Raw genomic sequence first — 26,476 nt, 5'->3', positions numbered from 1 at the left:
ATACATGCATTGTTAGCTGTTAGATCCTGGGCAGTCAGCACCCATTCATCACTCCTATTCTTGGGGTCAATTCTGCTACAGCTGTTTCATGCACCCACTCAACACAAATACGTCTGAGAGTGCTGGGTGAGAACATAAAGTCTGTAGACATCTGGTTGGAAAAGGAGAAGCTGAAAGCTATTCTTAGAGGTGACCTCATTCGGAATCCGTCAGTAACAAAAATGCTGCAGTCAAGGTCCAGTGTCCACTCAGATGGGCAGCTCTAATTTCTAATACTTAAATCCCTGTATCAGCTGAAATGTGTCAGGCAAATTTGCTAAAAAGCCGTGTTTCTAGGTAGGTGCTGAATAGTCTCTGTGTTAGCAAACTTCCTCAACAAAAAGCTCTCGTTCTGGGTCAGCAGCACCTGATGACTGGAGCTGGCTAACTTTGTAAACCTCAATGAATTCAGAATATCTGTGCTGTCCCCCGTCTGTTTTGGAGCTGGTAATTCTGCTGCTTTCTCCCTATCAGAATGCATTTCCAGGGCATAATGGCAAATCTCCGTGTATTCAGCTCTTCCTTCTAGGTGAGAGAGGAGTATTTTTGTGCTCTGTTCATCATGGTCTGGATCATTTCTCTCTCTAGTGCCTGAATGCAGTACGGACAGTGCAGAGCCTGGCCTGTCTGGAAGAAGCTGATCATACTGTTGGCTTCATTCTTCAGCTCTCCAACTTTATGAAAGAGTGGCATTTCCACCTTCCACAGCTCTTGAGAGACATACAGGTAGGAACCAAAGCATCCCCCTGCGTAGTACGTTTTCCCCCACCATGCTCATCACTGCAGGACAGCGTATGTGGCTAAGGGGAGAGAGCTTGTATACAGCCCTTTCACTGAAGCTGTTTAATGGGAATCTTAACTGAGGCCATTAAAGGAAGGCAGTTCTTTAACATGAAGAGTTTCTGGACCTTACAGTCATATAGTGAGGTGGTTAGTTGAGGGGAAGAAATTGACTGGGACTTGGAGGTGGCAACTTTTGGAGGGTTGGTTGTCTCAGTGCATGTGGGTTGGAACCTCAGAGTCCAGATTCTTAAGGAAAACGTTGGTAACATCTGAAAACTCCATTGATGCCTGATCTGTGGGGTGAAAGGTGTATCTGACTCTGTTTAGACTGGATTTTTTAATTATTAGGGTATAATATTAGTATAATTTAGTTTTGTGAGGGGACTCAGTGATGGAGAATCTGGATGCCCATTTAGGGCATCATTTAGGTTTCAGGTTGCAGCTGTGAAGAGCGTCCGTTATGGATGAATCAAATTTGGTCTCTAAGATTTTTTTTCCCCTTGTTTCAGGTGAACTTGTGTTACCTGTGCCAGGCTTGTACCTCCCTGCTGCATAGCCGCAAAATGCTTCAGCACTACCTGCAGGTGAGGATGGGGGACCCTGGAAAACAGAAGGGAGGGGTTCTGGCCCTGGGTGTCTCACCCCTAACCAAACAAATGATCAGTCAATATCCAGTGACTGTTCCAGGTGGCAACTGCTGACCATCAGCAGCTCAGGAGCCAAGGCTGAGTTGATTATACCCCTCCACAACCCAAACCTACAAAGAACAGCTCGGAAATGGGGGAAGTTTTGTAGGCCAATCATATTAAGCAGAATGTGGAAACAGTAGCCACTGCTTGAACTCTATTAGCTGCTGCCGAACTACCAGCTGTGCTGGGTGGAAGCTGTGTCCCTGTGGTTATGTGCTACCCTGCCTCCTAGGAATGGGAAGACAGCAAGGACTTAGCGTCCTTGGCTTGATTGAAAGTGGTGCTGAAATATGGCTCCAGCTGTTGTGGTAGCCCTAGATTGATTTTGGGTGGGGAGGTGATGCACTTCAGGCACCACTTGTGTTGGGGCTAAGGTTCTTTGGCAACATTGTGGTTAGAAATGCCCTTCCCAGAGTGTGGTCATTAAATAGCCTCTGTAGCCTGTTCCCTTGCAATAAAGATAAGGCTGCTCCTTCTGATGCTAGCGAAGCAAAGACTTCAGGCTTCTGGTAGGTTGCCAGTGTGGCCCTCAGTTGGGCAAAGCGTGCGTACCTTGCTTTAGTGATTCCTGTTCCTGGTCACTTGTTTTTCTGCAAAGCTTGGTCTTAAGCTGCAAGGCACTGCCCTTGTGTGTGTGTGTGTGTGTGTGTGTGTCTTCATTTGACTTCCTTCTCTACAGACAAAAAACGGTGACTCCCTCCCATCAGCTGTGACACCTCGAGTGCAACGCACCCCTCAAACCTCCTCCAAGCATCCAAGTCCTGAGTCCGAGGAAGCTGAGCAGAAGGCGCTGCGCACAGTACAATATGGCCTCTTGAAAATCCTCAGCAAATCTCTAGCTGCCCTACGTCACTTCACTCCCGACGTCTGCCAGATCCTCCTTGATCAGGTACAGGAATAGGAGAGTGATGTCTGCAGGGGAGGGCATTTAAAGCACCCTACCTGATACTGTGGGACTCTCAGGGGAGACACAGTCTGTCCTGTTCAGACAGGAGACTAGACCCTCTCCCTAAACACTACAGGGATCCCAGACCTGCAACAAACTGCCACCACAGCTGAATGTCAAGGTACATCCCTAGGTCTCAGACAACCAGAGTGAGCCTTTTAGTGCGATTCATCAATGTTGCTTCCACCTCAGGCAGTGACATAGGAGGACCTTTGCACTTCTGTTTACCACATGACTCTGTTGATTCTAAAGAGCATAGTAGCCAGATGGCTCTTTGGCATAGAGAAAAACTAATGTGCTCTGCAGATGATATGATCGTGTCCCCATCTCAGATTCTTGTCTTGTCTCTCGTTTATAGTCATTGTGCAAAAAGTTGAGACTCTTTTCTTATTGCCCCTGTAAGCCCCCTTTCACCTATAACACCTTAGCAGGGGTGATGGCCACACCCAGAACTTTAGACTCTCATTAATGCAAACAAAACGCTGGCCCCAGCTGTCGTTTCTGTATCTGCAAGCTGTTCTTTGAAAGCAGGAAGCCACAGTCCACGAACCCTTTGGGATCAGACACAGATCACAGTCTGAAAGGAAGCCTTGCTTGCAGATTCCTATCAGGGGATTGAGAGATGCAAGTGCAGATGTTTCCATAGCTTTCACTGGGATTGTTTAGCACAATCATGTATGTGTGTGTGACACCCACACACCCCACCCAGTTTACCGGAGCAGACTAATGCTCCAGCTAACCATACATCCTACCTCTGGCAGTTACATGTGCCTCACGCTTCATAAAAAGGCATCCTTCCAACATCCACTCTGCTGGCAGAGTATGGATCCATATTAACACAGTGTAGTGTAGTGGATAGAGCACTGGACTGGGACCCAGGACATCTGAGTTCTGTTCCTGATTCTGCCTCTGGTTTGCTGGGTGACTTTGGGCAAGTCACTTCCCTCTTTGTGCCTTTGCTTCTCCATCTGTGAACTGGAGATGATGATACTGACCCTGCTTTGTGAGATCTATAGACAAAACATGCTGTATCGGAGCTAGGTGGTGTTAATTCGATGCATTCATGCTGTCTGGATTCACTCCTTTCTCCTCTTCCCTCCAGTCACTGGACCTAGCCGAGTACAACCTTCTTTTTGTTCTGAGCTTCACCACACCTGCCTTCGATTCAGACGTCGCTCCCTCCTTTGGGACCTTCCTGGCCACTGTCAACGTGGCCCTTAACATGCTGGGAGAGGTAGGAGCCCACGTTCTCCGACTTCTGTCTAGGAAAGCCAGAGGGGCTGAGCAGCAGGCACAGCTGTTGTTCTGTATTCCGAGCACTGTTCAGCTGCCGTTTTAGGGAGGAATGGCAGCTGACCCAAATGGCTCTCTTCCCCTTCTGCATCTCCAGACTCTAACACAACTTTCCTCTTTCCCCTACAGCTGGATAAGAAGAAGGAGCCCTTTGCTCAAGCTGCAGGGTTGAATACACAAGAGGAGACTAAAACTCTTAAGTAAGTCTCTGGGTTCCTTTCCATCCCTGTGGCTAAGGAGCAGAGGCCCAGTGCTCCCTGCCTGCCCCAGAGCGTGAGCTGTAGGCGTAAGCATCGCTTCTGCCTGCATGCTTCCAATTCTGTGTCAAGCAGTTTAGCTGCCCCACCAGAACCCATAAAGCAGGCAGGGCTCTTGGGAGGCTGGTGTTTAACATCGTCCCGTACTGACTGAGTTGTTGGTGGGTACAGAAGAGGTGGCTGTTGCTTGTTACCCAATCCATGCCCGCCTAATTTACCTGAGGTTTAGGGTGACTTTTCTATTGCCCCAGCCTGTATCCAGTTAGCAGATAGTAACTCATGGGTGTGTCCGTACTGGAGTACAACAAACCTCGCTCGAGTGCCATGGAACTGTCTTGCTCCTGCTAATTTGTGGTGTTTCCTTGCACAGGTCTTTGCTCATGTTTACAATGGAAAACTGTTTCTACCTGCTCATCTCCCAGGCTGTTCGGTACTTGAGAGACCCAGCGGTACATCCACGAGACAAGCAGCGGATGAAGCAAGAACTCAGCTCCGAGCTGGTAAGCAGTGTGCAGAGCTGTTTTCCTGCCTTTGATGCCTTGTGCTGCAGTCCCCCGTCTCCTTTTAGCTCATGCAGACTTGTCTGTTGTGGTGTCCAGAGGCCCTCCCTTCTCAGCTGCAGCCTGAACAGTCCATTGGAACCAGCTGTGCACAGAGTCCCATTAGCCTTAGTGCTTGCAATGAAAGTATTCAGTCCCCTGTACCGTGGCAGTCAAGGCCATCTAAGCATCCTCCTGTGTCTAAGGCTCAGCGATGCTATGGAGGATGCGCACACATCCAGCTGCTTAGAACAGACGTGACTAAAACCCAGGACTGGAGAACGAACTCTATTCCTGGGTTTGCCGCATAATAGAGCTCTCTTTGAGCGGGGGCAAGCTGGTTAAATATGCCAGTTTCCCTAGGCATCAAGGGGTAATATTGACCTGCCTCACAAGAGGCTTAAATCATGGTGCGTAAGGTATATTGTGATCCTCAAATTGGAGGCTCTGTGAGGATGGGACAGGGATTTATGATGTGCTTCTGCAGTGCCTGCTTCCATCGTGGTTTGCCCCTTTGGCTGTGACTGATCCAGTGAAAATGCAGTTCAGGCAGATGACTCTTAGTTCTTGACTGGTCAATGGCAGCCAGTTCCTGTCTAGAGTAGACTGCCTCAAGACCTCCCCCTTCCTGGTGATGGGTGACAAGCTCAGGGGCCATAATCTCCCCCGATTCCTGTCCTGGGGAGGGAGAGCATGTGTTCTGGAGATGCTAACTTGTGCACTTCTCAATTTCAGAGTACGCTGCTCTCGAGCCTGTCTCGTTACTTTCGCCGGGGCGGCCCCTCTTCTCCAGCAAGCGGGGTTCTTCCCTCCCCCCAGGGAAAGTCTGCCTCCAAGATGGGCCCTGAAGGGCAGGAGCCTTTGATCCAGCTGGTACAAGCCTTTGTCAGACATGTGCAGAGATAGGTTCTATGCTAGCACTGCCTCCCCTTTCAGGATTTGCACCAGAACTATTCATTTCCACAACAGAAGGCAGCATGCTTGGTGGGGCTCATAACTGAGTTGTAACATCTGCTGAGGAGATAGATCCTGTTGAATGCTCGCACCTGAGTGAACATAAGAAGGTCCAATAATATTGCCCTGTTCAAAAAACCGCTCAGTCCATGCACGCTGCTCCACCTGCTAGTGCAATCTGGCTGGGTTTGTGTTGGCCAATCAAAACCTTTATTTTTATAGCTGGGACACAGCAGCTGGCTGGGGAGAGGAGGCAGGGTTTTTTTTATATTTTCCTCTGGGCATTAACCCTGCTCTTAGTAGGAGATGCAATCTTCCTCTCCCCCTCAGGCAGAGTCGGGTGACGCACAGGCTAGGGAGCAGCCAGCAATTCAGAAACTCTCTTTCTATTGCTATTTTTGTATCGAATGGGTGCCAGTCACTGCTGCTGGGTTGGCAGAGCAAGGCAAAAGGGTGTATGTACACACCCCCCTCCCTCGATTTGTGTGTGATGTACAGTTCTGAAGACTAGGACAAGTCCTCACCCACAAGGTTTTAAAGTCAAAATTACATTGCTCCAGTCTTGCATTTTTTGTAACTGTGCCCTATTTATACGGATATTAAAACATTTATAAACAGCACTTGGACTTGCAGATTCTGCAGTTAGAGCACCCTCCGTGTGTAGAATAGTGTTGCCTGTTATCTCCTGGGACCAACATTGAGAGTCAGTCGAGTGTCTTGGGGGGTGAGCTAATATCGTTAGTGGACACTTTGGCAAGACCTGAAGAAGAGCACCAGGCAAACTTGTCTCACCAGCAGAGGTTGGGCCTGTGAAAGAGATTACTTTACTTAACCTAGACTCTCACAGGGAGTTCAGATACCTTTAGCACAAGTGCCAGCTGACAGCAACACCACACTAGGGAGAAAAATCCTTCGGTGCAAAGCTACTGGTGTGTGGAGTGTTTTGCCACCTTATCCCACCTTAATTTAATCCCAGGCCTACTGCAGAAAGGTGTGGGATGTTTAATGCAAGTAGCAGGTGTCTAGTTTCATTAGTAACTTTAAAAGACAATCTCTCCCTGCACCTATTATGGGGGAGTAGTGACAAGAAAGCTGGCTCCTGTTGCAGCTGTGGGGGCACTGCTGTCAGGAAATGGGACTGCAGCCTAGGTAGACAGGCCCAGCTAGCTTGAGTTACAGCAGTGAAGCTAGAGCACACCAGGGGTGAGCCTGCCAGCCTAGCACCCTGGCTAGATCCTGTATGGCCCATCACTGCTGCAATTACAGCTCCTCCTTGCCCTGTCAACATATGCTCAGATCACCCTTCAGTGACAAACTCAAGAGTGGTTTTATCCCATTATTAAATATTAGGCCCAGAACCAATCCTCACTTAACAGCAACATACTGCTCCTAGCTACCCCTAGCTCCAGCCTCCCTGGAACCCCTTTTCAGGGAATTAAAGGCTGCTATCAAATCCCCCCCTCATTCTTCTTTTCTGCAATTGGAAAGGAGGAAGAGCAGTTGTTTTAAACTACATTTGCCTATTAGCTGTTTAACAGGATTTATTCTAGGCTAGAGCATGAGTGAAACCACTAAGTAGAGCTACTACTAGACAAAGCAGCTTGCTACTTTGAACTGTATGTAGAGAGAGGGGTTCACCCTCACTGCAGTTCTCATGAAGTTACCTGAAGACTTTGAGGGTGTCAAGTTGAGAAACTAGGACTAAGATGAAGCCTTAGGCACTCACACAGCAAGATACAGAACAATCAACAAGAAAAAGTAATCCAACTAACCGCTGAAAGCTGGACAACAGCACATTAGTTCTCTATTGTAGATTTAGGGTAGACAGGGAGAAAAACCTGTACCACTCCACCTCAGTAGTGTTGCCTAGTAAGTTGTCAGAAATGTGCACCTTCTTTTAAGCAGAGCTCCCCCTCATTAAACTAGCACTTTTTCCCTACCTATAACTGATCCTGCAGTACAGGCATAAAGCCCTGCAGAGTTGCCTTGGGCATTGTTTTCTAAACAATGTGTCATGTGAAGCTTTGAGCAGTAACTGGTTCAGCTCCTCCTGTTTGGGGCAGGGCTGGTGCCTGGATTGAGGTTTTGGTCACCTTCCCCTGCAGCCAAAGAACTCTGGCTCCACTGGCAAGGAAGATGTGTCCTTGAAGCTGTTCAGAGAAGAGACCAAGTGCATTTTTCTTAGCATTCAGCCACTGCTGTTAGTAAAGTGGCTACTTTTGACTTTTGACCAGGGCCCGGGTAAGAGGGCTACCTTTCTGGGGGAGGCTCTTGCCCCCCCTTAAGCGCTATTAGTAAGGCAGTTCAGACTACACAACATGGCTTGGAGTCTGTCTTACCGCTGAGGACCAGTCCAGCATGGGAAGTCAGCACTGAGGCCCTAATGGGCACAGGGCTCATTAAAGTTTAATAAGAGAATGGGTTGGATTATGCTGTTGATTTTTTTATATTTAAATGCAAAATGGAAGCCACCTGAACAAGAAGCAGTGTATGTGGGGAACTAAGTGTGGGTCAGGGACAAATTTTAGGAGAAGTCAGCCCCACATAGATACTTTACGTTGGCAATAAAGGAATAATCAAGCCCAGAACAGTATTAATGAAACTGGAAGTGTTACCAGACCAAAGCATGGCTGCTGTATTCCTTATGAACCATCCTTGTGCTCTGGGCTAAAGAAACATGGGTGAGAGATGGCAGCTGTTCCTTGATTGAGGGTACACTGCCTCCTTAGTTCACTTCTATCAATCTACGCCCAGGGGAGGGGCAGACAATGCCTTCTCCAAACTCCATTCACTGGAAAGAAGAGAACAAGGTGCAGACCTGAAGGCTATTAACAAGGTCAGAGCCTCCTCCCATCAGCCAACATTAAAACAGTACTAGGACATCTGGAAAGCTTCCCCCTGAAGATTAGTTTAAGCTAATATGATGGGAGAGAGGAAAAAAAAAAAAGAAGTGCCACAGAGGATTCAGAGTCTTGTTTAATCTGAAACGCCTTGTGAGAAGGCTGGGTAAGAGTAGTGCATGGCACCTGACAGTTCGGGCTGAGTGTGGGACGGTGTTTGTGCACAGCTAGCGGACAGGGGCAATTCTGGAAAATGACGCTGTAGGGAACCTATACAAGATGCTGAGCCAGGTGGGTAGACTGGCTGTTTATTGGCTAGTGCTGAAAATCAAGCGCCCTATACAGGGAGGGGCGCTGTGCCCTATTACATTAGGATGGTCACAAAGCAGTCAAGAAAGTGCAAAAGATCAATGGACAAACAAGCAAGGCAGTGTGTCTCAGACACAGTGAACAGATCTTGGTGCAGTGGAATGCTTCTCCCCAGATTGAACTGCCACAGCCATTGAGCCCCTTACTTGACAGGGAGGCTTTCACAGCCAGGCATTTTACTACTTTATCCATTCTCCTCCTCTGTAGTTGTGATGATTCACTTTACAAGGGCTCCCTGCACAGCAAAATGGGAAGGAGGGATGAGAAAGCAGAACCATTAACTGCCTCTTAGCATATAGAGAAGTGGCTCGTTAATATACAAAGTGTAAGAGGACACATCCCACATGCTGTGCTAGGATGTAGCAGGTCTGTTCACTACCAGCTGGGTGGGACAAGAGAGCATTTAAGTTAGTTGATAAGAAACGACTGGCAGGCTAAACTCTACCCCCCATAAAAGCAGGCCGGGAGGGGGGGAAGAAACACAAGAAGAGTAGTGAGCCTGGACAAACGGAGTTCAGCTTTTTAAAAAGCTTGTAAACTTAGTCCAAGCAAGGTGCATGTTCCCTTGCACTGAAAGGTTTAGTTCTTGTAGGACTGGCCTTGGTCATTATAAAACTTTCCTCCAGGCTCACTAGTTATCCTGTGCCAGCATCGTTAGTGCCAGCACTGCTGCTCTAAGGCCCTGCATTTTGTGCCCCCCGAGTAATGAGGGCTGGGAATTTTTTCTTACAGAGACATGCTATTCTCATGCAGATCCTCCATGGTCTCGGCCTCTGTTCTCTGGTGTTAGAACATGCCAGTGTTAGCCTTTGGGAAGGAGGCCCAGCACCTTGCCCCTGGAAGGCACACAATGTGGCCCAAGCACGTGTACACTGGTAGAGAGCCTCTGTGAGGACAAAGGAAGGAAGGGGAGACAGGCACTAAGACACTGAACAAAGAAAATCCATTGAGTCTCAAATGCCATGAGCAGCTGCTGAGGAATAGATAGGGCTGGCTCCTGGAAAGCCACCACAAGCCGGGTGGGGGGGGAAGGGACCAGTAGAGGGAATCCCAACACGACAACCCTTACAACAAACCCGGCTCAGGGGATAATTATCAAACTCAGCTCCAGGGGCCTTGAAAGGTGATGTAACCCTTCCTCCCCCACCCACCCACCACCAGCCTCATCACCTCTCCCCCACAATTCCTATCTTAGTAAGTGTGTTGACCCTGCCAAGAGGAATGGTCTCATGAAGGAATGGACATCGAAAATGCCAGAACATGGAGGAATGCATTTTGCTTGCAGAGTCTCCTTCCTGGCAGCATTTAACTGAGCAGTTCTAGGTAGGTGACAGGAACTTTGCCTTTCTGGTTGCCCCTCTCCCCTATGAGCCAGTCTGGATCCATCCCAGGCAGGCTGTACACGGTGATCATCTGGGAGAGAGAAGAGACCCATGAGTAGATGAAGTCTCAGAGGGAACCAAGACTGAGGTTTGTGATTTATTTATATTTCCTGCAATACCCATCTAGTTTCCCCTAGCTTTTCCCAGTCCCTCTAGTCCTTTCCCCCCCAAGGCCTCCTTTGAGTTAGGAAAGAAGTCTGTCTAGAAGTGAGACTTCTTTCCTAGGGATTCCCCAGGGACTTTTCAGCAGCTGTCAAGTTTGTAAGTTATGGCAGAACTTCAAGTCACCCCTGTACTCTCCCTGCCCAGCACACTTCGGTGTCAGGCAGCAGCACAGCACTCAGCCCTTTCCCCTCACTGCCCGCAGAATGGATTTCAGAGGCATCGTGCTGAAGTTGGTTGAAACTTCAGCCTGCTCTGAGGTATTAGTATCCTCACAGGACCTTTCTACCAGTCCAGTGGTTGATCACTGGACCATTCAGCCCTCAGCACCAGAGAGTAAAAATCACTTGCTGTTTAAATCTAACCCCCTGGGCTTGCTTAGGTGTGACAAGGTAGCTGAAGAAATTCTTTGGAGAACATATCAAGGCCTTAGTGGATCCCTGGTAATGAAGAGAGACTTTAGTGTAAGCAAAATGAAGCATCAAGGCTATAGTCAGTGGGTTGACCTATGGCACTGAAGTATCTGGACCCACTCTCCTCTCCCCACTGTCAGGCTACTACCTGCAGTGGGAGTTACTGGTGTAAAGGAGAAGAAAGTTGTGACTGCCTCCAAGGGAGATCCTTAGTCCCAGCACCCAAGGCTTTGCCAAGCCCTCATTCAGCACCGCTGGGCAGCAATGCGCAGCTGAGAGTTCAAGGCTGGATACCAACCTCATCCGCTAATAGCGCCAGCTCACTGCTGTCAGCCGCTTCGTAATCATAGAGCACTCTGGCCTTCCGGGTCCCACTGGCTGGAGGCTTGACATCATTCAGGTTAAGTGCCCCCTCTCCAGCTGTGGCAGGGGTGGCTGCTCCGACTAGAGTGGGCATAGCAGGAATGGTGGCAGCAACAGTGGTGGGCGAGGTGGTGGCTGGGGGAGGCGACGACTCTGCATTGCCCACAAAGGTACCTGGAAATCTTTAGCAAGGTGGAGAGGAAGAGGCAAGTTAGCGAGACTCCAGCACTGCACAGGAGAAGTAGCCGGTCAGTTCACGATTCTGACTGGCAAACTGCCCCCACGGGGCTCTGAGCCATCCCTCAAAGGGCCATTGGCCAGGGTAACTGGAGATGCAGAATGGAGGATGTGCAAAATCCCCTGTTATTTAGTCAGCCCCGGAGCTGCCACACAAGCAGCTGTTTCTCTGCCAGTGTTGATGTTACACACAACCTGCTCTTGTTTGTAGCCGATGGGGACGGCCTTGTTATGCTGAGTCATGCTGTGGACAGCAGCGTTACTGTTTACAAGAGCATGTAACAGATGGCTCAGTCCCCACTGCAGTGCCGCCAACACCCCTGAATCCTCAGCCTCAACATTGCAGTCCCTCCCTTGGGAGGCTCAGCAGAAGCCACCGCCCATGGTGCTGCAGCAGGGATATGGACTAGACAGAGAATGCCATGCTGGTTTTCACCCAAGACAGATGGAGCCTTGGTTTATTGGGGTGAAAGGGTAAAGTGAGGCAGCATGGCCAAGCAGCTAGAGTACCAGACCAGCACTCACCACCTCTGGGCTCCACCATGGGCTTACAGTGCAACTTGCCGTTAAACCATGCTATTAAAGTGTTAAGGAGCACTCAAGGAAGACAAGGACGTTACAGAGAAGCTAAATGAATTCCCTGCATCTGTCTTCACTGCAGAGGGGGTGGGGGAGATGTCCCCAAAGAATAGCTCTGATGTAACAAATCAGAAGTACTATCCCAACCTGATGGGGTCAGAAGAAGAGGTTTTAGAACAAAATGATTAGTTAAAACAGTAATAAGTCACCAGGACCAGATGGTATTCACCCAAGAGTTCTCAGAGAACTCAAATGTGAAATTGCAGAACTATTAACTATAGTAAGCAACCTGTTACTGAAGTCAGCCTCTGTGTACCAAAGGACTGGAAGTTAACTGATGCAATACCAATTTTTAAAAAGGGCTCCAGAGGAGATCCTGGCAATTGCAGGCCAGTCAGCCTAATTTCAGTACCAGGCCAATTGGCAGAAGCTGTTCTTTACCATAGAGTTACCAGACAAATGTGATTTGTTGGGGGGGGGGCGGCGGCGGCGCGCGGGGGAGGCATGCTTTCCCTTTACAAATCTATTAGAGTTCTTTGAGGGAGTCGACAAGCATATGGACACCGACTGGGTCACCCTTATGTACTTGGGCCTTCAGGAAGCCGTTGACAAGGTCCCTCACCAAAGGCTCTTAAGGAAATGGAGGCTATGGCTACACTAACTTGACAAACTGGGTTGCTCAGGAGTAGGAATTAGCCATCCCCCAAGTGACATATTTATGCCATCTTCAGCACCCATGTGGCCAGCGCTGCGTCGGTGGGAGAGCTTCTCCAGCAGACGTAGCTACTGCTGCTGGCAGAGGCTGGAGTAATTAAGCAGATGACTTAGAGTGGCTACATTAGAGAGCTTACAGTAGTACAGGGGCCGAAGCCTCAGTAGCCAAGGAGTCAAAGGGAAGGTCCCCTCACAGACAAGTAACTGGTTGAAAGACAGGAAACAGAGGGTAGGAATAAGTGGTCAGTTTTCACAAAGGAGAGCTGAACAAGAAAATTCCCCAAGGATCTGTACAGGGGCATGTATTTGTAAATGATCTGGCAAAGAGGGTGACCAGTGAAATGGAAGAGAGTTTGCAGACAATACAAAAACTATTCAAGATCGTTAAGTCCAAAGCAGACAGAGGGCAACAAAATGGCAAATGAAATTCAAAATAAGGCACTTTCTACATGTATGGATGCCATTCTCTTTCCAATGATGGGTCAGAAAGTCTAAACATATGTTAGAAACACAGGAAGAGAACAGAAAACATGCCATTATATAAAATTCATGCTTCACTCACACCTCAACTACAATATCCAGTTCTTGTGCCCCATCGCAAAAGGGATAAAGAGGGACTGGAAAAGGTTGAGAAGGGCAACAAAGGTGATTCAAGGGTATGGAATGGCTTCCATACGAAGAGACAAGATATTAGGGCTGTTCACCTTAAAGAGTTGATGAGGGGAAGGGGAGATATGATTGAGGTCTATAAAATCATGAATGGTACAGCAGAGAAGTGTTACTTAGCCCTTCATGCAATACAAAAGCCAGTGGTTACCCCATTATTTTAATAGACAGCAAGTTTGCATTAAAAAGGAAGCACTTTTTCCATACAATGCACAACTAACCTGTTGAACTCATTGCCATGGGATGTTGTGATGTTCAAAAGCATAACTGGGTTCAAAAAATAAGATGGATAGGCTCATGGAGGCTAGGTCCATCAATGGCTATTAGCCAAGATGGTGAGTGATGCAACCCTATGCTTGGGGTGGCTCTAAACCAGAGTCCAGGAATGGGTCCCTTCATAATTGCCCTGTTCTGTACACTCCTTGTTAAGCGCTGGGATGGGCCACTTTCAGAGACAGGATACTGGGCAAGATGGACCATGGTCTGACCCAATACAGCAGCTCTTATATTCATGCTCAGTGCAAGATTAAGCCATATTCAGCACCATTTCAGTAAGACCCTTCTTGGCGGCTGTGTTGGCTAACAGCTGTTCCTGGCACCATAGTTCATACATAAGGAATGTGAACAGAGAAGATGAAGAGCTTTCCTGATCTTATATAGGGCATCTTACTTACATTTCTCCTTTGGAGCTGCAGGCATGGAAAGGAATGCAAACAGCAAACAGTCATTCTGCAGCAAGACTCATCTGGTCAATTCAGACTGCACTGAATTAGCCAAGGAATACCCCACCCACCACACAGCCAGGTCTCTAGCAGTTGCTCTGACAATGCATGCAGCATATGGAAACTCACTGCATGGTTACAGAAGTTCGAATTCTCAGTAGAAGGAAGTTCCACTTGAGACACTAATATGGATGGGGACATGAAGAGCTGTTAATCCAATCTGGCTCCCAGTCTCCTGGCGCTTATAGATCCATTTAGAAAGGTGAACCCCAAAATTTAACACTTATAAAGCCACCCCAATCCTTTTGGGCCTATGGAGCAAGATCATGATTCCCCATTACACAGGTTGCTCAGAGGAGCTCTCCCAGAAGTAAAGCTTTAAGGGCCTGATTTTTAAACCTCGCCTCAGGTTTTGTTGTGGGTGCAAAGGTGGAGAATACTGAGAGACTAGGAAATGAAGCCTCAGAAAAGGCAAGGAGGCCCCATCTCATACCTGCCCAGCTGCTTCTGCAGGTCCAACATGCACTGGTAGCCTTGAGCATAGTAGGTGGTCTGAGCTTCTACAAACTCATGGAGACAGCGGAGGTGATTCACCTGAAGGAGAAGACATTGTCAGCTGGCTGTTTGGGACCTGGAGCTAAGGGGCAGTGGCACAGAGGAACTCCTCCTACAGACAGAAGGGGGTTGAGACCCTCTCCTAGTACAGGAAGTGGCAGCAGAGACATGCAGGGGCAGCAAGCTGCAGGAGAGTATTGAAGATTTGATCAGTAGGTGCTTTTATCCCAGAGGCTTCCATCGAGGACCCTGGGGACTCTGTAGGAACAAGGGGATGAGTCTTTGACTGGAGCTTGTACCCTGTGCTCTAGCCAACTGAGCACAAGGTTAGGAGCCCAGCTGACTAGCCTCCATTACTCAGGTTACTCCCCCTAGAGGATAGGAAGGGCCAGGCTTCTCTGTCTAGCTGAAGTGCGTAGGGGCTGCAGAGCTGTACGCGCCAGGCAGGATTTTATAGTAGTATTTCCATAGCACTGAGTGTGCACGACTCATTATGCCCGTCTCAAGCATTCTAGGTTTGCACTAAGGTCTCAGTTTCCCCTATAACTTTGGGCATTATGCGGTTTCCCCTCCTCCCATCTGTCTTTGGAAACAGGCTCAGCATCATCCCAGGGTCCTTTTAGAAGGAAACAGGTCATGAGTTTCAGACTACTTGCCCCCTAGGAACTCACATGGGTGCTGCTGATCCCCTCCAGCAGGAGGCGCGTCACCTCCGCCTGCCGATCAAACTCAGTCTGGGCCAGCCGCCGCTCGTGTTCTGCCTGCAAAACAAAGGGAACGAGGTTGGTTCCCTGGAGCTGCAGAGGGAAAGATTGGGTTCCAGCTTCCTTTCTATCCTGGAACAAGCTAGACACCGGCTATCAACCCCTCCTGCCAGACATAGGGACATTTGCAGAAAGCTGCCCCCTGCCCCCACCCCAGTTTATGGGAGGAGGGCTCCACTGGGAATAGGACAGCCAGTGCCTCCCCATCAGCAGCTGCTCCTCCTGAATCACTGTGCGAAAGGGCCCCTGGCAGGTGATGCTGTTACAGAGAAAATCTCTCCCAGCTCTGCTCCTTCCACCCCCACCTAAGCCTACAGAGCCATGGAGATGGAGGGGTTTCCACAGCCCAGCTGGGAGGAGTGTCTTACTAACTTTCTCCCCAGCAGTTCTTGGGCAATTCTAGGATGTTTCTCAAGAATCAAACACTAGTTAGACTCTATAGGCTTCAATGGATTTGCTCTCAGCCTGTGTTAGCACAAGACAAGACAACTCTGCAGCAGAAGCCTTTGGAGGAAAGGCCCCATTCACCAGTGTTGCTGCCCATACGGGAACTGTAGAATTAGGCAAGGGCTTTAAATTGAAATGCCAAAGCCCTGCCAGGCAGAGTGATTAATAAGCAAAATCAGAGCCATAATTGGCCTTGCAGACAGCCACTTAAAGATTAACGGGTGGTTTGCAGTGCAGGAACAATGCCCAAAATAGAGATTGCAAAATAACATTCAGTGCAAGTAGAGCATTCAGATGGTTTGTTTGGGGATGGAGGAGGGATGCCCTAATAGGAGGTATGTGTATTCTCACCAAGGAAGAGTCCTTTGCATGAACCTCAACAATGCTACATAGGTCATGGCCAATTTCCTCTTGGGGCTTGTTGACATGGGGAAATCAACAGGAATAGCTTTGTGCTGACACTATTTTGAAACAGAACTACTTTGACTTCAGATAAGAGTGTCCACATCGGGAGATATTGCAGAAGTGTTATTCTGGTCAGTTTCCCCATAGTCAAGCCCTTAGATGATTTTTTTTTTTTTTAATGGTTTGAGGCTTTACTGTGATGGTATTTCCCTGGAGGGATAGTCACCTCCAACAGAAGTTCAGAACATTTACATGCAAGTCAAGCTTGGTTTTAAAGCAGAGAGATTGCTGCAACCCACTGCCTAGGATCCCCCTACAAACCCTCTTTAGGAAGAGGTCTCGTTTAAGTTAAGATGATTGAATTATTTCTTGCATCCTTGCTGAAAGATTTTTCTTCCCCTAAAATAAGATTTCCAAGAACATCAGCAGGGGTGTATTCTGCACCTCCAGAGAGGTTTGGGAAACAGCTGGCCAGACAGAGCTGAGCTCAGGTTTGAGTTCTGGCAGGCAAACCTGGCTCCATTCCCATTGGGCAGAGCAGGGATTTTACAGGCAGGCAGAGAGGTGAAGCATCATGCCACACGGTTTGCTCCTGCACACCCAGTGATCACTGCCAACAGCTGGGGTTTGAAGGAAGTCTTTTCCCAGCCAAGACCCAAGGGATGTCTTGTGGACATACTGAACTGGCTCCCAGCATCAGCATATTTGCCTGGAGAACTGAGAAACATTGAGTTAAAACATAGGGAAAGTCAGGGAGATTATGGCCAATGCATGTTTTGGTGCTAAACATGATGAGTGACAGGTGTCCAGTGGAAAAGCTCAGTGGCCCTGATTAGTACCAGGCGTAGCATAAAGGAATTGTTACTGCTTCCCCACGCACACTTCTTCCATACACTTCAGCCCTAACCAGCTCTTCCAGTCTGCTCTCTACAGAACACCATCATGCCAGGCTCTATAGCGAGTTGGGGATCTGGACAAACATTCACTAGGGATCAGGTTAAAGAAGCAGAGATACATGATAGCACCCTGGATGCCAAGAGAGAGAGTATCACCACGTTAGACACCTGCCTAGCACATCAGAATCGCAATGACCATGCCCAAGTCTCTTCTTGCAGAACCCTATTATCCTCCCTCAGAAGGAAAGGGTCAATCCTGAAGTATGTGCTGTTACGTCTCTGCCTTTCTATTGGGTGAAGTTATGGTGCTGAGCACTCCAAAGGGGAAGCTCTGGTTCTGATTTACTATCCTAGCTGTGGCAGATTCATCCTCTGTAGATCAAGCACAGAGGGGGATGTGCAGTACGCATGCACGCGTCTTCTACACAAGATCACCCAGCCATCACGCCACCTTTACTTGTAGCCAGAGAATATTCCTCCCCCACATATATTTCTGCACTACACAAAACCTCCCCACAAACACCCGAGACGTTCCTTAGGGAAGTCTTTCCTCTTGGTTATTCTGTCTAGACTCAGAGCTCCCAGTCAGACCCAATTCCTCCAGCACGAAGAGAAGTGAAGGCTCTATAAGACTAAGTGGTGCATGTAGATGGAGGTGGAAGGTGTTTGTGCTGCAGGAAGAGGGCTGAACTCATTGTTACAGTGCACTGACTGCTGCTGACATAGTAAAGGGAGCTCCCACTACGGCTTTGAATTATACACAGGGAGCCTAATTTTCAGATGCTGAGGCCCTAGGAAAGGCAAATGGGCAGGTCCTGGCGATGTGGTCAGATTGCTTCCTTTCCAGTACTACTAGCATTAGAGAGTTAGCTAGTTAGTTTTCTTGTTCATAATCACCTCCCCACTTACCTCTGTGGGGGACACCCAGGGGACAGAGCTAACATCTCTGCTTTCAGCTTCGTGCAAAGAGTAGTGACACCTTTTTGATCAAACACCCCCTCCACGTTCGGAGGAAGGCTGCAGTATGTGTGTTCTGCCTCCCACCCTGCTCACCGCAGCATTGACATTTCCAGCACTTTTTCAGCTGTGTACTTACTTTTTCCACCTCGTCGCTCCAGAGCTGGTGGGGCCACAGAGCAACAGGAAAGGAGATCAGTGTTGGAGACTTCAAGAAGCACTCAGCAGTAACAGCAATTGGTGGGGATACTCCACAGACGCAGCAGGCTAACTCCAGGAACAAACCAGCCCTTCACCCAGCAGCAGCAGGCAACCTTCTGCCCCAGACAGGACACCTTCCTCAAGGAGCCCATTTTGCACTCATCCCCACCCCTGCCTCCCCAGCCTCAAACTCAGATGTCTACACATGATTCCTGATTAACTTCCATTAGCCTGCTTTGAATTCATATGCCACTGTATTCTGAATTAATTTCCTGTGGACACTCCTATTCCAGAGGATTGCCACATATGACATTAATCCAGAACACTTCAACAGCTATTCCAGAATAACTCCTCACATCACCAAGCCTCAGTGTGACCATATGAGAGAGGAATGCTTAGTTGTCCGTGTGCAGCAGCTAGTGCAAGGGGGCTTCACTTCCTGACTAGGGCTTCTAGAGGCTGCTGCAATACAACATTAAATAAGCCCTGGACAGAACAGAATGCATGAGCGCTGGGACGGGCAGAGGCACGGATAGACTGGAGTTCTCTGAACAGCAAGGTCAGAGTAGCTCAACAATGCAATGATTGGCACCCCCAAGCTACTGGGACAAAGGAGTTGAAGGACAGCCTCTTCCGCAAGGCTGATGGAGGAGGGCAGAATGTGTGAAGCAGAAAGCGAGGTCTGCAGTGACAGGGCTAAAGTGGACGGGTCACCATGAGCTGGGGCACATGCAGCCAAAATGAGTGTTTGTGACCATTTAAAGGAGTCCCTCACAGACTATTCTATAGCTCGGGGGTAACAAAAAAGGCCACATGGGATCCAGGCTGGTCTGAGCACTGGCTAGTTCAGAGCATCCCAGCGGAGGGGGGGAGGGGCAGATATGGGTGTTTGTGGCCAAGCCTGTCCTTCATAGGAAGGAGACAGCATTTAACCCACCTCCCCTCTCACAGCCAGAGCGCACTATCAGTGGAGGGGTCACTTGTGTACTGCCAGCTGCCTTCCCCACCCCATAGTGCCCCTTCTGCTAGGCCTGCTGGAGTTTGCAGGCAGGGACAGCTGGCTTTCTCCAGAGAACTTTGCCATTGTCGGAGGAAGAGGCTCACCCACTTCAGCTCCCACCATCAGAGTCATCTCTCATCCTCCCCACTAACTCCCAGGGGCAGGGCGGCACAGTCGGCTGCTCTCTGGGATCTGGCTTGGGGGTACGAAACAATCAACACAAAACAAAAACAAAACAGCAACAGAAGGAGGAAGAACAGGCAGAAAAACATATTGATCCAGCCCAGAGGGTGCTTGGCCTTGTCTTTCCCATGCTCAGGAATTCCCCCTCCAGCACTGCCACACAGATAATTACTATTGACTAACAGGGAGTGGTGAGACCCAGGGAGCTGCAACAGAGAGGAGTACAGTGAGCTGGGAGAAGGGTTTGGTGGCCTGGAAACCAGAGGGCTGAACTCCAGCCCCATCAAGCTTAAGCGACTGAATTGGGACCTAGCTCTGGGGACTCCCTACCTAAATGAGAGAGACTGAACATGGTGGTCTTCCAGGCCCCAGTAAGGACTCAAAAAAAAAAAAAAAAAAAAAAAAAAAAAAAAAAAAAAAAAAAAGGGGGGGGGGGACCCCATGAGGGGAGTGACCTCTGGTCAGGAGAGGGCACTGAGGCAGCAGCTTGCCCTGTTATAATGCAGCACCCTCCTCCTGACACTTGTTTAAGTTTGACCACCCACAGATGTAGAGGCATTTGTAAGATAACAGCATGTATCATAGCTGCAACAGTATCACCTAGAACTTCCTGGCCAGTAAATCCACCATCCTCCTGAGTACAGGTCCTTTTACAAAAAAAAAAGCTTCTGCTGGAATGGAATCACCCTCAGTAGAGAACCTATGATACACAGGTAACAGTTTTGACTCCATCCAGTAGAAGGTAGTGATGCATATATACTAGCCATCTCATCTCAATATCCAGCATTGAAAGCCAGAGCTGTTTGTGGACCGTCCTGGAGAGCGGTTCCAGAAATCTGATGGCTCCAGTGTCCTGTTATAGCACTGGTCTCAGCACACAGGTTCGTCCCTTGTTTTAAGTATTGTGCTCTCCCTCCTTTCTAACCTTGTGCCTAGTTATGTATTCAATGCACAAGTCACCATAGTGTTCAGCTTCTCCCTCTTCACTTTAATCCAGCTTTGTGCAGCCTGAACCAGCCCATGGAGACCTTCCCCCTGCTCCCCAAGACGGCAATTGAGGCACTCCCTACAGGTCTAGTATTGCAGGTATAGCCTTCACACACTCAGCTACTGAGCCCCAGAGATAGCTGGGCCCACAGATTCCCAAGTGTGGGGTGCTAGGGGAAAAAATAAATCAGGTCCAATTCTAACACAAGGCTGATGCTCTCATCCAAACCCCAGCAGCCATGGAAGAGAGTGGGGGCAAGGTAGGGGTCCATGCATGGACCCCATGCAGGCATTTAAAAGCCACCCAGGAAGAGGAGCAAATGCCCTTTAAAAGGCTTCTGTCAAACGAGAAGATGGAAACCTCACCCCGGCACAAGTACATCAGTACAGGGCCCATGGCATTCCTTGTGGAGTACACATCCACAGATTCTGCCTTGTGTGGTTTCCACAAGCGCCAACTCTCCCAGCCCTTAGGAAGTGGGGTCTCCAGCAGCTCCATCCCAAGAATAGTCTTTATACCCCATGGAAGTGCTATTCTACACAGCTGTTCAGGGGTTAATATTCTCATTCTTCTCCAACATCTGCCCAGCTAGAAACAGCTACTTCCTCAGCAGACCTCTCAGATTCATGCTGCGCCTGTTACTGGAAGGGGTCAGACCGTCCCATCCCATTGCCCCTACACTATCAAAATGTACCGTGCCCTTTATTGGATAGAATCTCAGTGGCATTTACTCAAGGTTTCCATGAGCTGAACTGGCTGTGCCTGTGAAATTACCTCTAGGACCTTGCAGTGCTCTGGAGCCTAGAAGAGTTCCAGGCAGGTGCCTGGCTGGCTACATGGCTGTGGATATAGGTAGTCGTGCTTTTCAAAAGACCTCGGCAAGGCACCAGGTCCCTGCAGCACCATCAAGGGCAATGAGTGGCTCAGGGCTGACCAGAGACCAGGAGAAGCAGCCTGCAATGCTACCTTACCTCCCCATCCCCTCCCACGCTAAGGGAGACAGCCCAGCTGTTTCAGCAGAAAACTTCACTGATGTTATCAGAAGCCTAGGAACCCTCCTTAGGGCTACTCAGTAGGTTTTCCTGTCCCAGGAATACAGAGCAGGGTGAGAGAGTGACCAAACCAGCATCCTTCAAAAAGGGAGACCTGATCCACCTGAGTGTGCAGGTTATTCTGTAGTCGGACAGCAGAGTAGAGGGGAAGAGAGGAGGGCTGCTGCTCAGCTCCCGCCCCTAGCTGACAGGCTAGGGGCAGATGACCTAAGTGAGAGTTAACATGAATTTTCCCTAGACACATCCCTGTCTCTGGAGTCTCAGCTGGGATGAGGTAATCCAGAACCATCATACTCCTCCTCTTCTCTCCCACAGATAGAGCCACCCACTTTTGAAGTCCGAGTCCAACTCTGTCCAAGTTGCACCCGGCTTGTCCAGAGCATCTGCAGGTTAAAGTCACAAAAAGCTGGGAATCTGCTGACTGATTTGCTCACTCGCTCACTCACAAAAGCCGCCTGTTTCCCTTCCGGGAGCAACTGTTGCCTCCAGACGGTAAAGGGGGGGGAGGAAGGATGACAAAAGTAAGATTAACAGCTACAACTGCAGGAGTGAAAGGGTTAATATCAGGTCACAAACAGCAGAGGCACATGGGAGTGCAGCCGAGAAGAGAAGCAGAGTGACTGAAGGGTCCCTTCCCTACTGGGAGGCCAGGCCAGGCCCGGCCCTCTGCGATGGATGCTGGGATTCCAAGCTGCCTAGAGAAACCGCCACAGCTACTAAGGTGGCTCAGGCCGCACTGGGAAGGGAAGCTAAGTTAGCATCTCTCCAGCTAGTCAGGGTGGGGTAAGCCTTCTCAGAGGTACCCTGGGCAGTGCAAGCAGGGGCCAAGGTGACACTTCCTCCCCATTCACGCTAGTTGCGGAAGAAACACACAACCCCAGCCTACTGAGTGAGTTCATTAGCAAGGCCTGTGGGCAATTCCACTATTAAAGGACAAATGCTAATGAAAGATCCTGTAGGTGGAGACTAGTTTGGATTGACATAGGAGGCTTGACTGTAAACTATTACTTCCTTGGAATTCCCTGGGCACACAGTTGTCTTTTGAAAGGGACTGAGTGGCTCATTGCAGAGATAGTTCTGTGCAGCACGGAGCATGTTGTGGATTAAAAAAACCCAGAATTACAGAGAGGAGTTTGACCAGCAGTTTGAGGTAGGAAGATTTCTGTGGGCTAATGCCATGATTAGGCATTCGGTATTGCAAGCCCGAGCTGCAGTTACAATCATCTAATCTGTGGCTGTAAAACATGGAAACCCATAAGACACTGGAAGTCACTAGCGCTCAAGAGTCTCGGTTTCTCAAGTCTGGTCTAGAGAGGCGCAGGGGCACGCTCCACTACTTTGATCTGATCAGAGATGCTAGCATTTGGGTAAGGAGCTACTTCTGTTTTCCCTCTCCTCTCCAGTACTCAGAGTTATCCTAGTACCTCCATTGGGATTAAAAGTCTCATCTCCTTTACCCATGGAGTCAGAGTCGTGAATGGATTGGAAGTGCTACTCTAAGAGAAAGGCAAGATCTGCAGCAATTGCTCGCTCAGTCTCCTCCAAAACAGTTTTTTTAGCATGACAATTACTGAATAATTGGCCTATTGGAAACAATGTTGCACCAAAAAAATCCTTGAAGCTATTTGTGGCACCAGCATCATGATCTAAAAGGGTCAGGACAGATTCCCTGTGTAACCAACACTGATGTTTCAGCCCAGGCAATCTTCTCCAGCTTGGATGTTGCATATTAGATATGCTGAATCAACTGCAGCTAAGTCACTCCCATATGGCTTCAGTTTGCTTGTGCATTGGGCTTCCCCATTTGGTGCCTACACAATGGGTCTCCACACCCCAGGTTACTCTAAGCCCGAGAGGTGCATCAGTGTTGTTTCACAAGTGGTTCAGAAAGCAAGACAGTCACCAAGTTTTCAACATTTTAACAAGAGATGGGATATCATGCAACAGGGAACCTTGAGCAAAAGCGCTGGACTCTGATGGTTCAGCCATACTGGATGCAACATGCTAGAGGCACAGTGGGCAACTCATCCACTCCCAGCACAAATCAACATAGTCATCTAGCCAACAAAATCTCCCACCAGCAAGGGACGCCTGATGTGGGGGAAAACAAATCAATGGGAGAGTTGAGGCCATTTCTCCTCCGCTTCTAACAAAGTGAAAGGCCTTGTACTGTTGGCCTGCCACTCACACCATAGGTAGCAAACAAGTATTAGGATTGTAGGTTTGCCCCTGGCTTGATCAATTTAACTAAAAGTCTCCTGAACTTCAGTACTCTGGTGGCAGGCTTGCTCTGGTCAGGAAGCCACATACACTGTACTCCACCAGGGCAGCAACCCTGCCTTTGCCCCACATGGATGGAATAGTCCAGAAAATAAAAAGTCAGCTCGCAAAGGACTACATTCCTCCCTCTCTCCAGCTGCTCTGAGAGCAACCAAAACACTGGCAAAAGGATTCCCAGTTTGGATTGGGACAGAAGGAAAGAACAGAGAGAAGGGCAGTAAACACTCATCTCCACCCACAACTCTGCCTTAGCGGTCAAAGTTTATCTTCAGCACATCTCTGCTCCCACCATTAAGGGCAACACTCAGGCATGAAGGAAGGACTCCTGGGCAGCCCATTTCACATTAAAATGTTGAAAACAGCATAATGCTGGGTCCGAGCTGAAATCAGGTTGGGAGAGACAGAGGTTAGAATGTAAAGGTCTAAAAGATGAGGTGATCTTACCGCTGATGCGCTGGCGGAGAGAATGTAATTACGAGGTCTAGTCTCCTGAAAGTCAGGCACAGCCTAGGGAGGGGGGAATAGAGTTTCATGTACAAGTCACGCAGAAGAGTCAGTGGGGAAAAAAAGAGTCCTCCCAATGAATGGGGGGAAAAAGGAAAAAAGCACTGCCCCCAACATTCCTGCTATTCTAGGATATCTCCAGTGTGTCTAGTGTCTACAGGGCTGTGAGGTCTCCTGACATATAGGGGTCTGCTACATGGAAGAGATTGAGAACTTCCAGCTAAGCTGAGGGCCTTGCCTACAACAGGCTCCTCTGTCAACTGTGTGAGCAGTTCCAGATCCCCTTACACCAACAAGGCAAACCAGAGTCAGAGGGAAACGTTCTGAAGCTGGTGGAGCCTAGCCCTAGACGCGAAGGCCATTTGTTCCTGGTCTGGCGGATTCGTACAGAAGGATTTGAAATGAGCTGGATCAAAAACGTTTCCAAGCTCAGTTTAGACAGGCCCTTAGCATCTCTTGTACTGATTCAGGCTTCCTTCTCACCTATGGATCTCACAGGTTGCAAAGGATGAATATGCAGCTATTGAGCCACAGGACGAGGGCATAGGGGAACTCCTAACTGGGTGGAGTCTGCTCTAGCATCCAGCCTTATAGCTGTGAAGAAGCGCACTGTCTCTGCCCATGCTGCCTGACAGCATGCACCATGGGGAGTTGTGGCCTCCATTACCTATTCCATTTTGCCTAGGGAACATTTCTGCCAGAGGCACCAAACCTCTCCCCATTGTTTTCACACCTCTGCTATTGCCACCTTGAGACCCTGGCTTTTAGTGGAAAGGAAGGAGATACCAGTCCACCTCCCCCTCTCCCCCCACTTCTGAAGAGTCCCATCTTCATCAGGCACAGGAGCATATCTGCGCAATAGCCTTGTTGGCAGAGAACTCTTCAGCAGCATTTGCAGACTATTTGTACTTCATAGGTGTGGGGGTGGAACTAACCAAGCCAGCTTGGCCATAGCTGCACCCCTGCTACTGAGGCAGTGGGGACAGGAAGGTTAAAGCTACAGATTCTTCCCTTATGGGAATGTGGAACATGGCCGAGAGGATTATTTCATGATGGGCGAAGTGAGATCCACCCCCTCCCATCCCCTAGATACCATGTTCTCCTTAGCCACTTTAGCATCATAGGGCAGCTTTAGTTTGGACTGGGGTGGAGGGCAGATTGTATCCAAGACTATGCTATGGCCTTCTGTTTAAGAAGAGCAGTTGGCTATAATGGACTGACTTTGAGGTCAGTTACTCCAACGTATGCCCCGCCATTTCTGATTTGCACATGTGTGACAGATCAGAATATGGCCCAGCAAGTTTTGATCATGCAGTGAGCTGGTGTGCGACAGCCATATCATCCAGCATTTCCAACCCCAGCCAGATCGCTATAATCCTCTAGGCCCAGTACATCCCACCCAGGCTAATCTTTTTACAGCACACACAGCTCTACTTAAACGAATTTGCCCAATTTGTTGCAATTAGTGGCGCCACTGAGCAGATGCACAGCACTGAGATGAGAGGGCCCAATTCCAGATACAAGAGGAAGAAGCCAGCCTCTCATCGATAAGGGATTTTACCTCATTGGTTTTATGGGGTGAGGAGAATAACCTAAGCTGAAGGGGAAAAACCACCAAAACAAGAAGAAATGCATTAGCTGATGAGGTGTTCCTGAGTAGGGCGCGGCTGACCAAGTCCGCACTCCCACTGGCCAGATGTGGAAGGTAAGAGGAGTTCTCCAGAAGACCAAGATTCTTATGCCTCAATTTTCTGGGTAAAGAGGCTACGTTTTTAAGTTGAAAATGTCCCTCCCCCTTCCATGGCCATCCCCTGATCACCAAGATGGTTTTCCTGGACTCACAGAATTGGTCTTCTAGCACATGGTATGGGGGAGACAAGCAGCTATCAGCCCCTGCACACAGGCAGATTTCATTTGCAAGCAGTGGTCAAAAGGGAACATGAAGGCTGAATGAATACCTCCTCCCCCGATGTCATGGGAAAAAAAGAGGGCCAAGCCCTGGAGCTTAAGAAGGGACAGTACCTGGTCTGCAGTACTGTTCAACCACCACTCATTGTCTAACTTCCACATCCTGCCTTCCCTAAGGGGGGAGACTTGGTCCCCAACCCCATCCATCTCCCCACATGGAGCCAGAGGTAAGTCAGTCATGGTTTTCACATGGGACCCTGCCTCCTTTGAGCACTGCTTGCAAGAGATTTTAAAATGGAAACTGATTGCACGCTCCTGGAGAGGGGCTGCAGGCAATTAGAAGGTTTCCATTGTCCTTTGGGCACCCTTTTGTCAGGCAGCCACAAGCC

General features: G+C 49.0%; 2 protein-coding genes across 7 annotated transcripts in view; one reads left to right on the top strand and one right to left on the bottom strand.

The window, feature by feature from the left end:
* Positions 1 to 6,873, top strand: part of NUP188 (nucleoporin 188) — a 43,443-nt gene extending 36,570 nt beyond the window's left edge. For both annotated transcript variants that reach the window (XM_067542009.1, XM_067542008.1), the window contains 7 exons: positions 628 to 765; positions 1,332 to 1,406; positions 2,191 to 2,400; positions 3,560 to 3,691; positions 3,880 to 3,950; positions 4,378 to 4,507; positions 5,282 to 6,873. In XM_067542009.1, the coding sequence (XP_067398110.1) occupies positions 628 to 765; positions 1,332 to 1,406; positions 2,191 to 2,400; positions 3,560 to 3,691; positions 3,880 to 3,950; positions 4,378 to 4,507; positions 5,282 to 5,452 (927 nt within the window). In that variant the 3' untranslated portion in view covers positions 5,453 to 6,873. The remainder of the gene's footprint in view (positions 1 to 627; positions 766 to 1,331; positions 1,407 to 2,190; positions 2,401 to 3,559; positions 3,692 to 3,879; positions 3,951 to 4,377; positions 4,508 to 5,281) is intronic.
* Positions 6,874 to 8,171: 1,298 nt separating this feature from the next.
* Positions 8,172 to 26,476, bottom strand: part of SH3GLB2 (SH3 domain containing GRB2 like, endophilin B2) — a 39,718-nt gene continuing 21,413 nt past the window's right edge. Inside the window, exons 6-12 of one of the 5 annotated variants that reach the window (XM_067542016.1) lie at positions 24,120 to 24,182; positions 18,111 to 18,134; positions 15,174 to 15,263; positions 14,441 to 14,541; positions 13,900 to 13,914; positions 10,965 to 11,211; positions 8,172 to 10,122 (exon numbers count right to left, since the gene is read on the bottom strand). In XM_067542016.1, the coding sequence (XP_067398117.1) occupies positions 10,015 to 10,122; positions 10,965 to 11,211; positions 13,900 to 13,914; positions 14,441 to 14,541; positions 15,174 to 15,263; positions 18,111 to 18,134; positions 24,120 to 24,182 (648 nt within the window). In that variant the 3' untranslated portion in view covers positions 8,172 to 10,014. The remainder of the gene's footprint in view (positions 10,123 to 10,964; positions 11,212 to 13,899; positions 13,915 to 14,440; positions 14,542 to 15,173; positions 15,264 to 18,110; positions 18,135 to 24,119; positions 24,183 to 26,476) is intronic. The other 4 variants (XM_067542017.1, XM_067542018.1, XM_067542019.1 and 1 more) reach the window with 4 other exon arrangements.

The sequence above is a fragment of the Emydura macquarii genome, unplaced genomic scaffold (assembly GCF_026122565.2).
Source record: "Emydura macquarii macquarii isolate MOO-44397 ecotype Brisbane River unplaced genomic scaffold, CSIRO-AGI_Emac_v2 contig_691, whole genome shotgun sequence".
Classification (NCBI taxonomy): Eukaryota; Metazoa; Chordata; order Testudines; family Chelidae; genus Emydura; species Emydura macquarii.
Note: the sequence above shows the minus strand (reverse complement) of the source record. Positions and strands in the feature narration are given on the sequence as shown.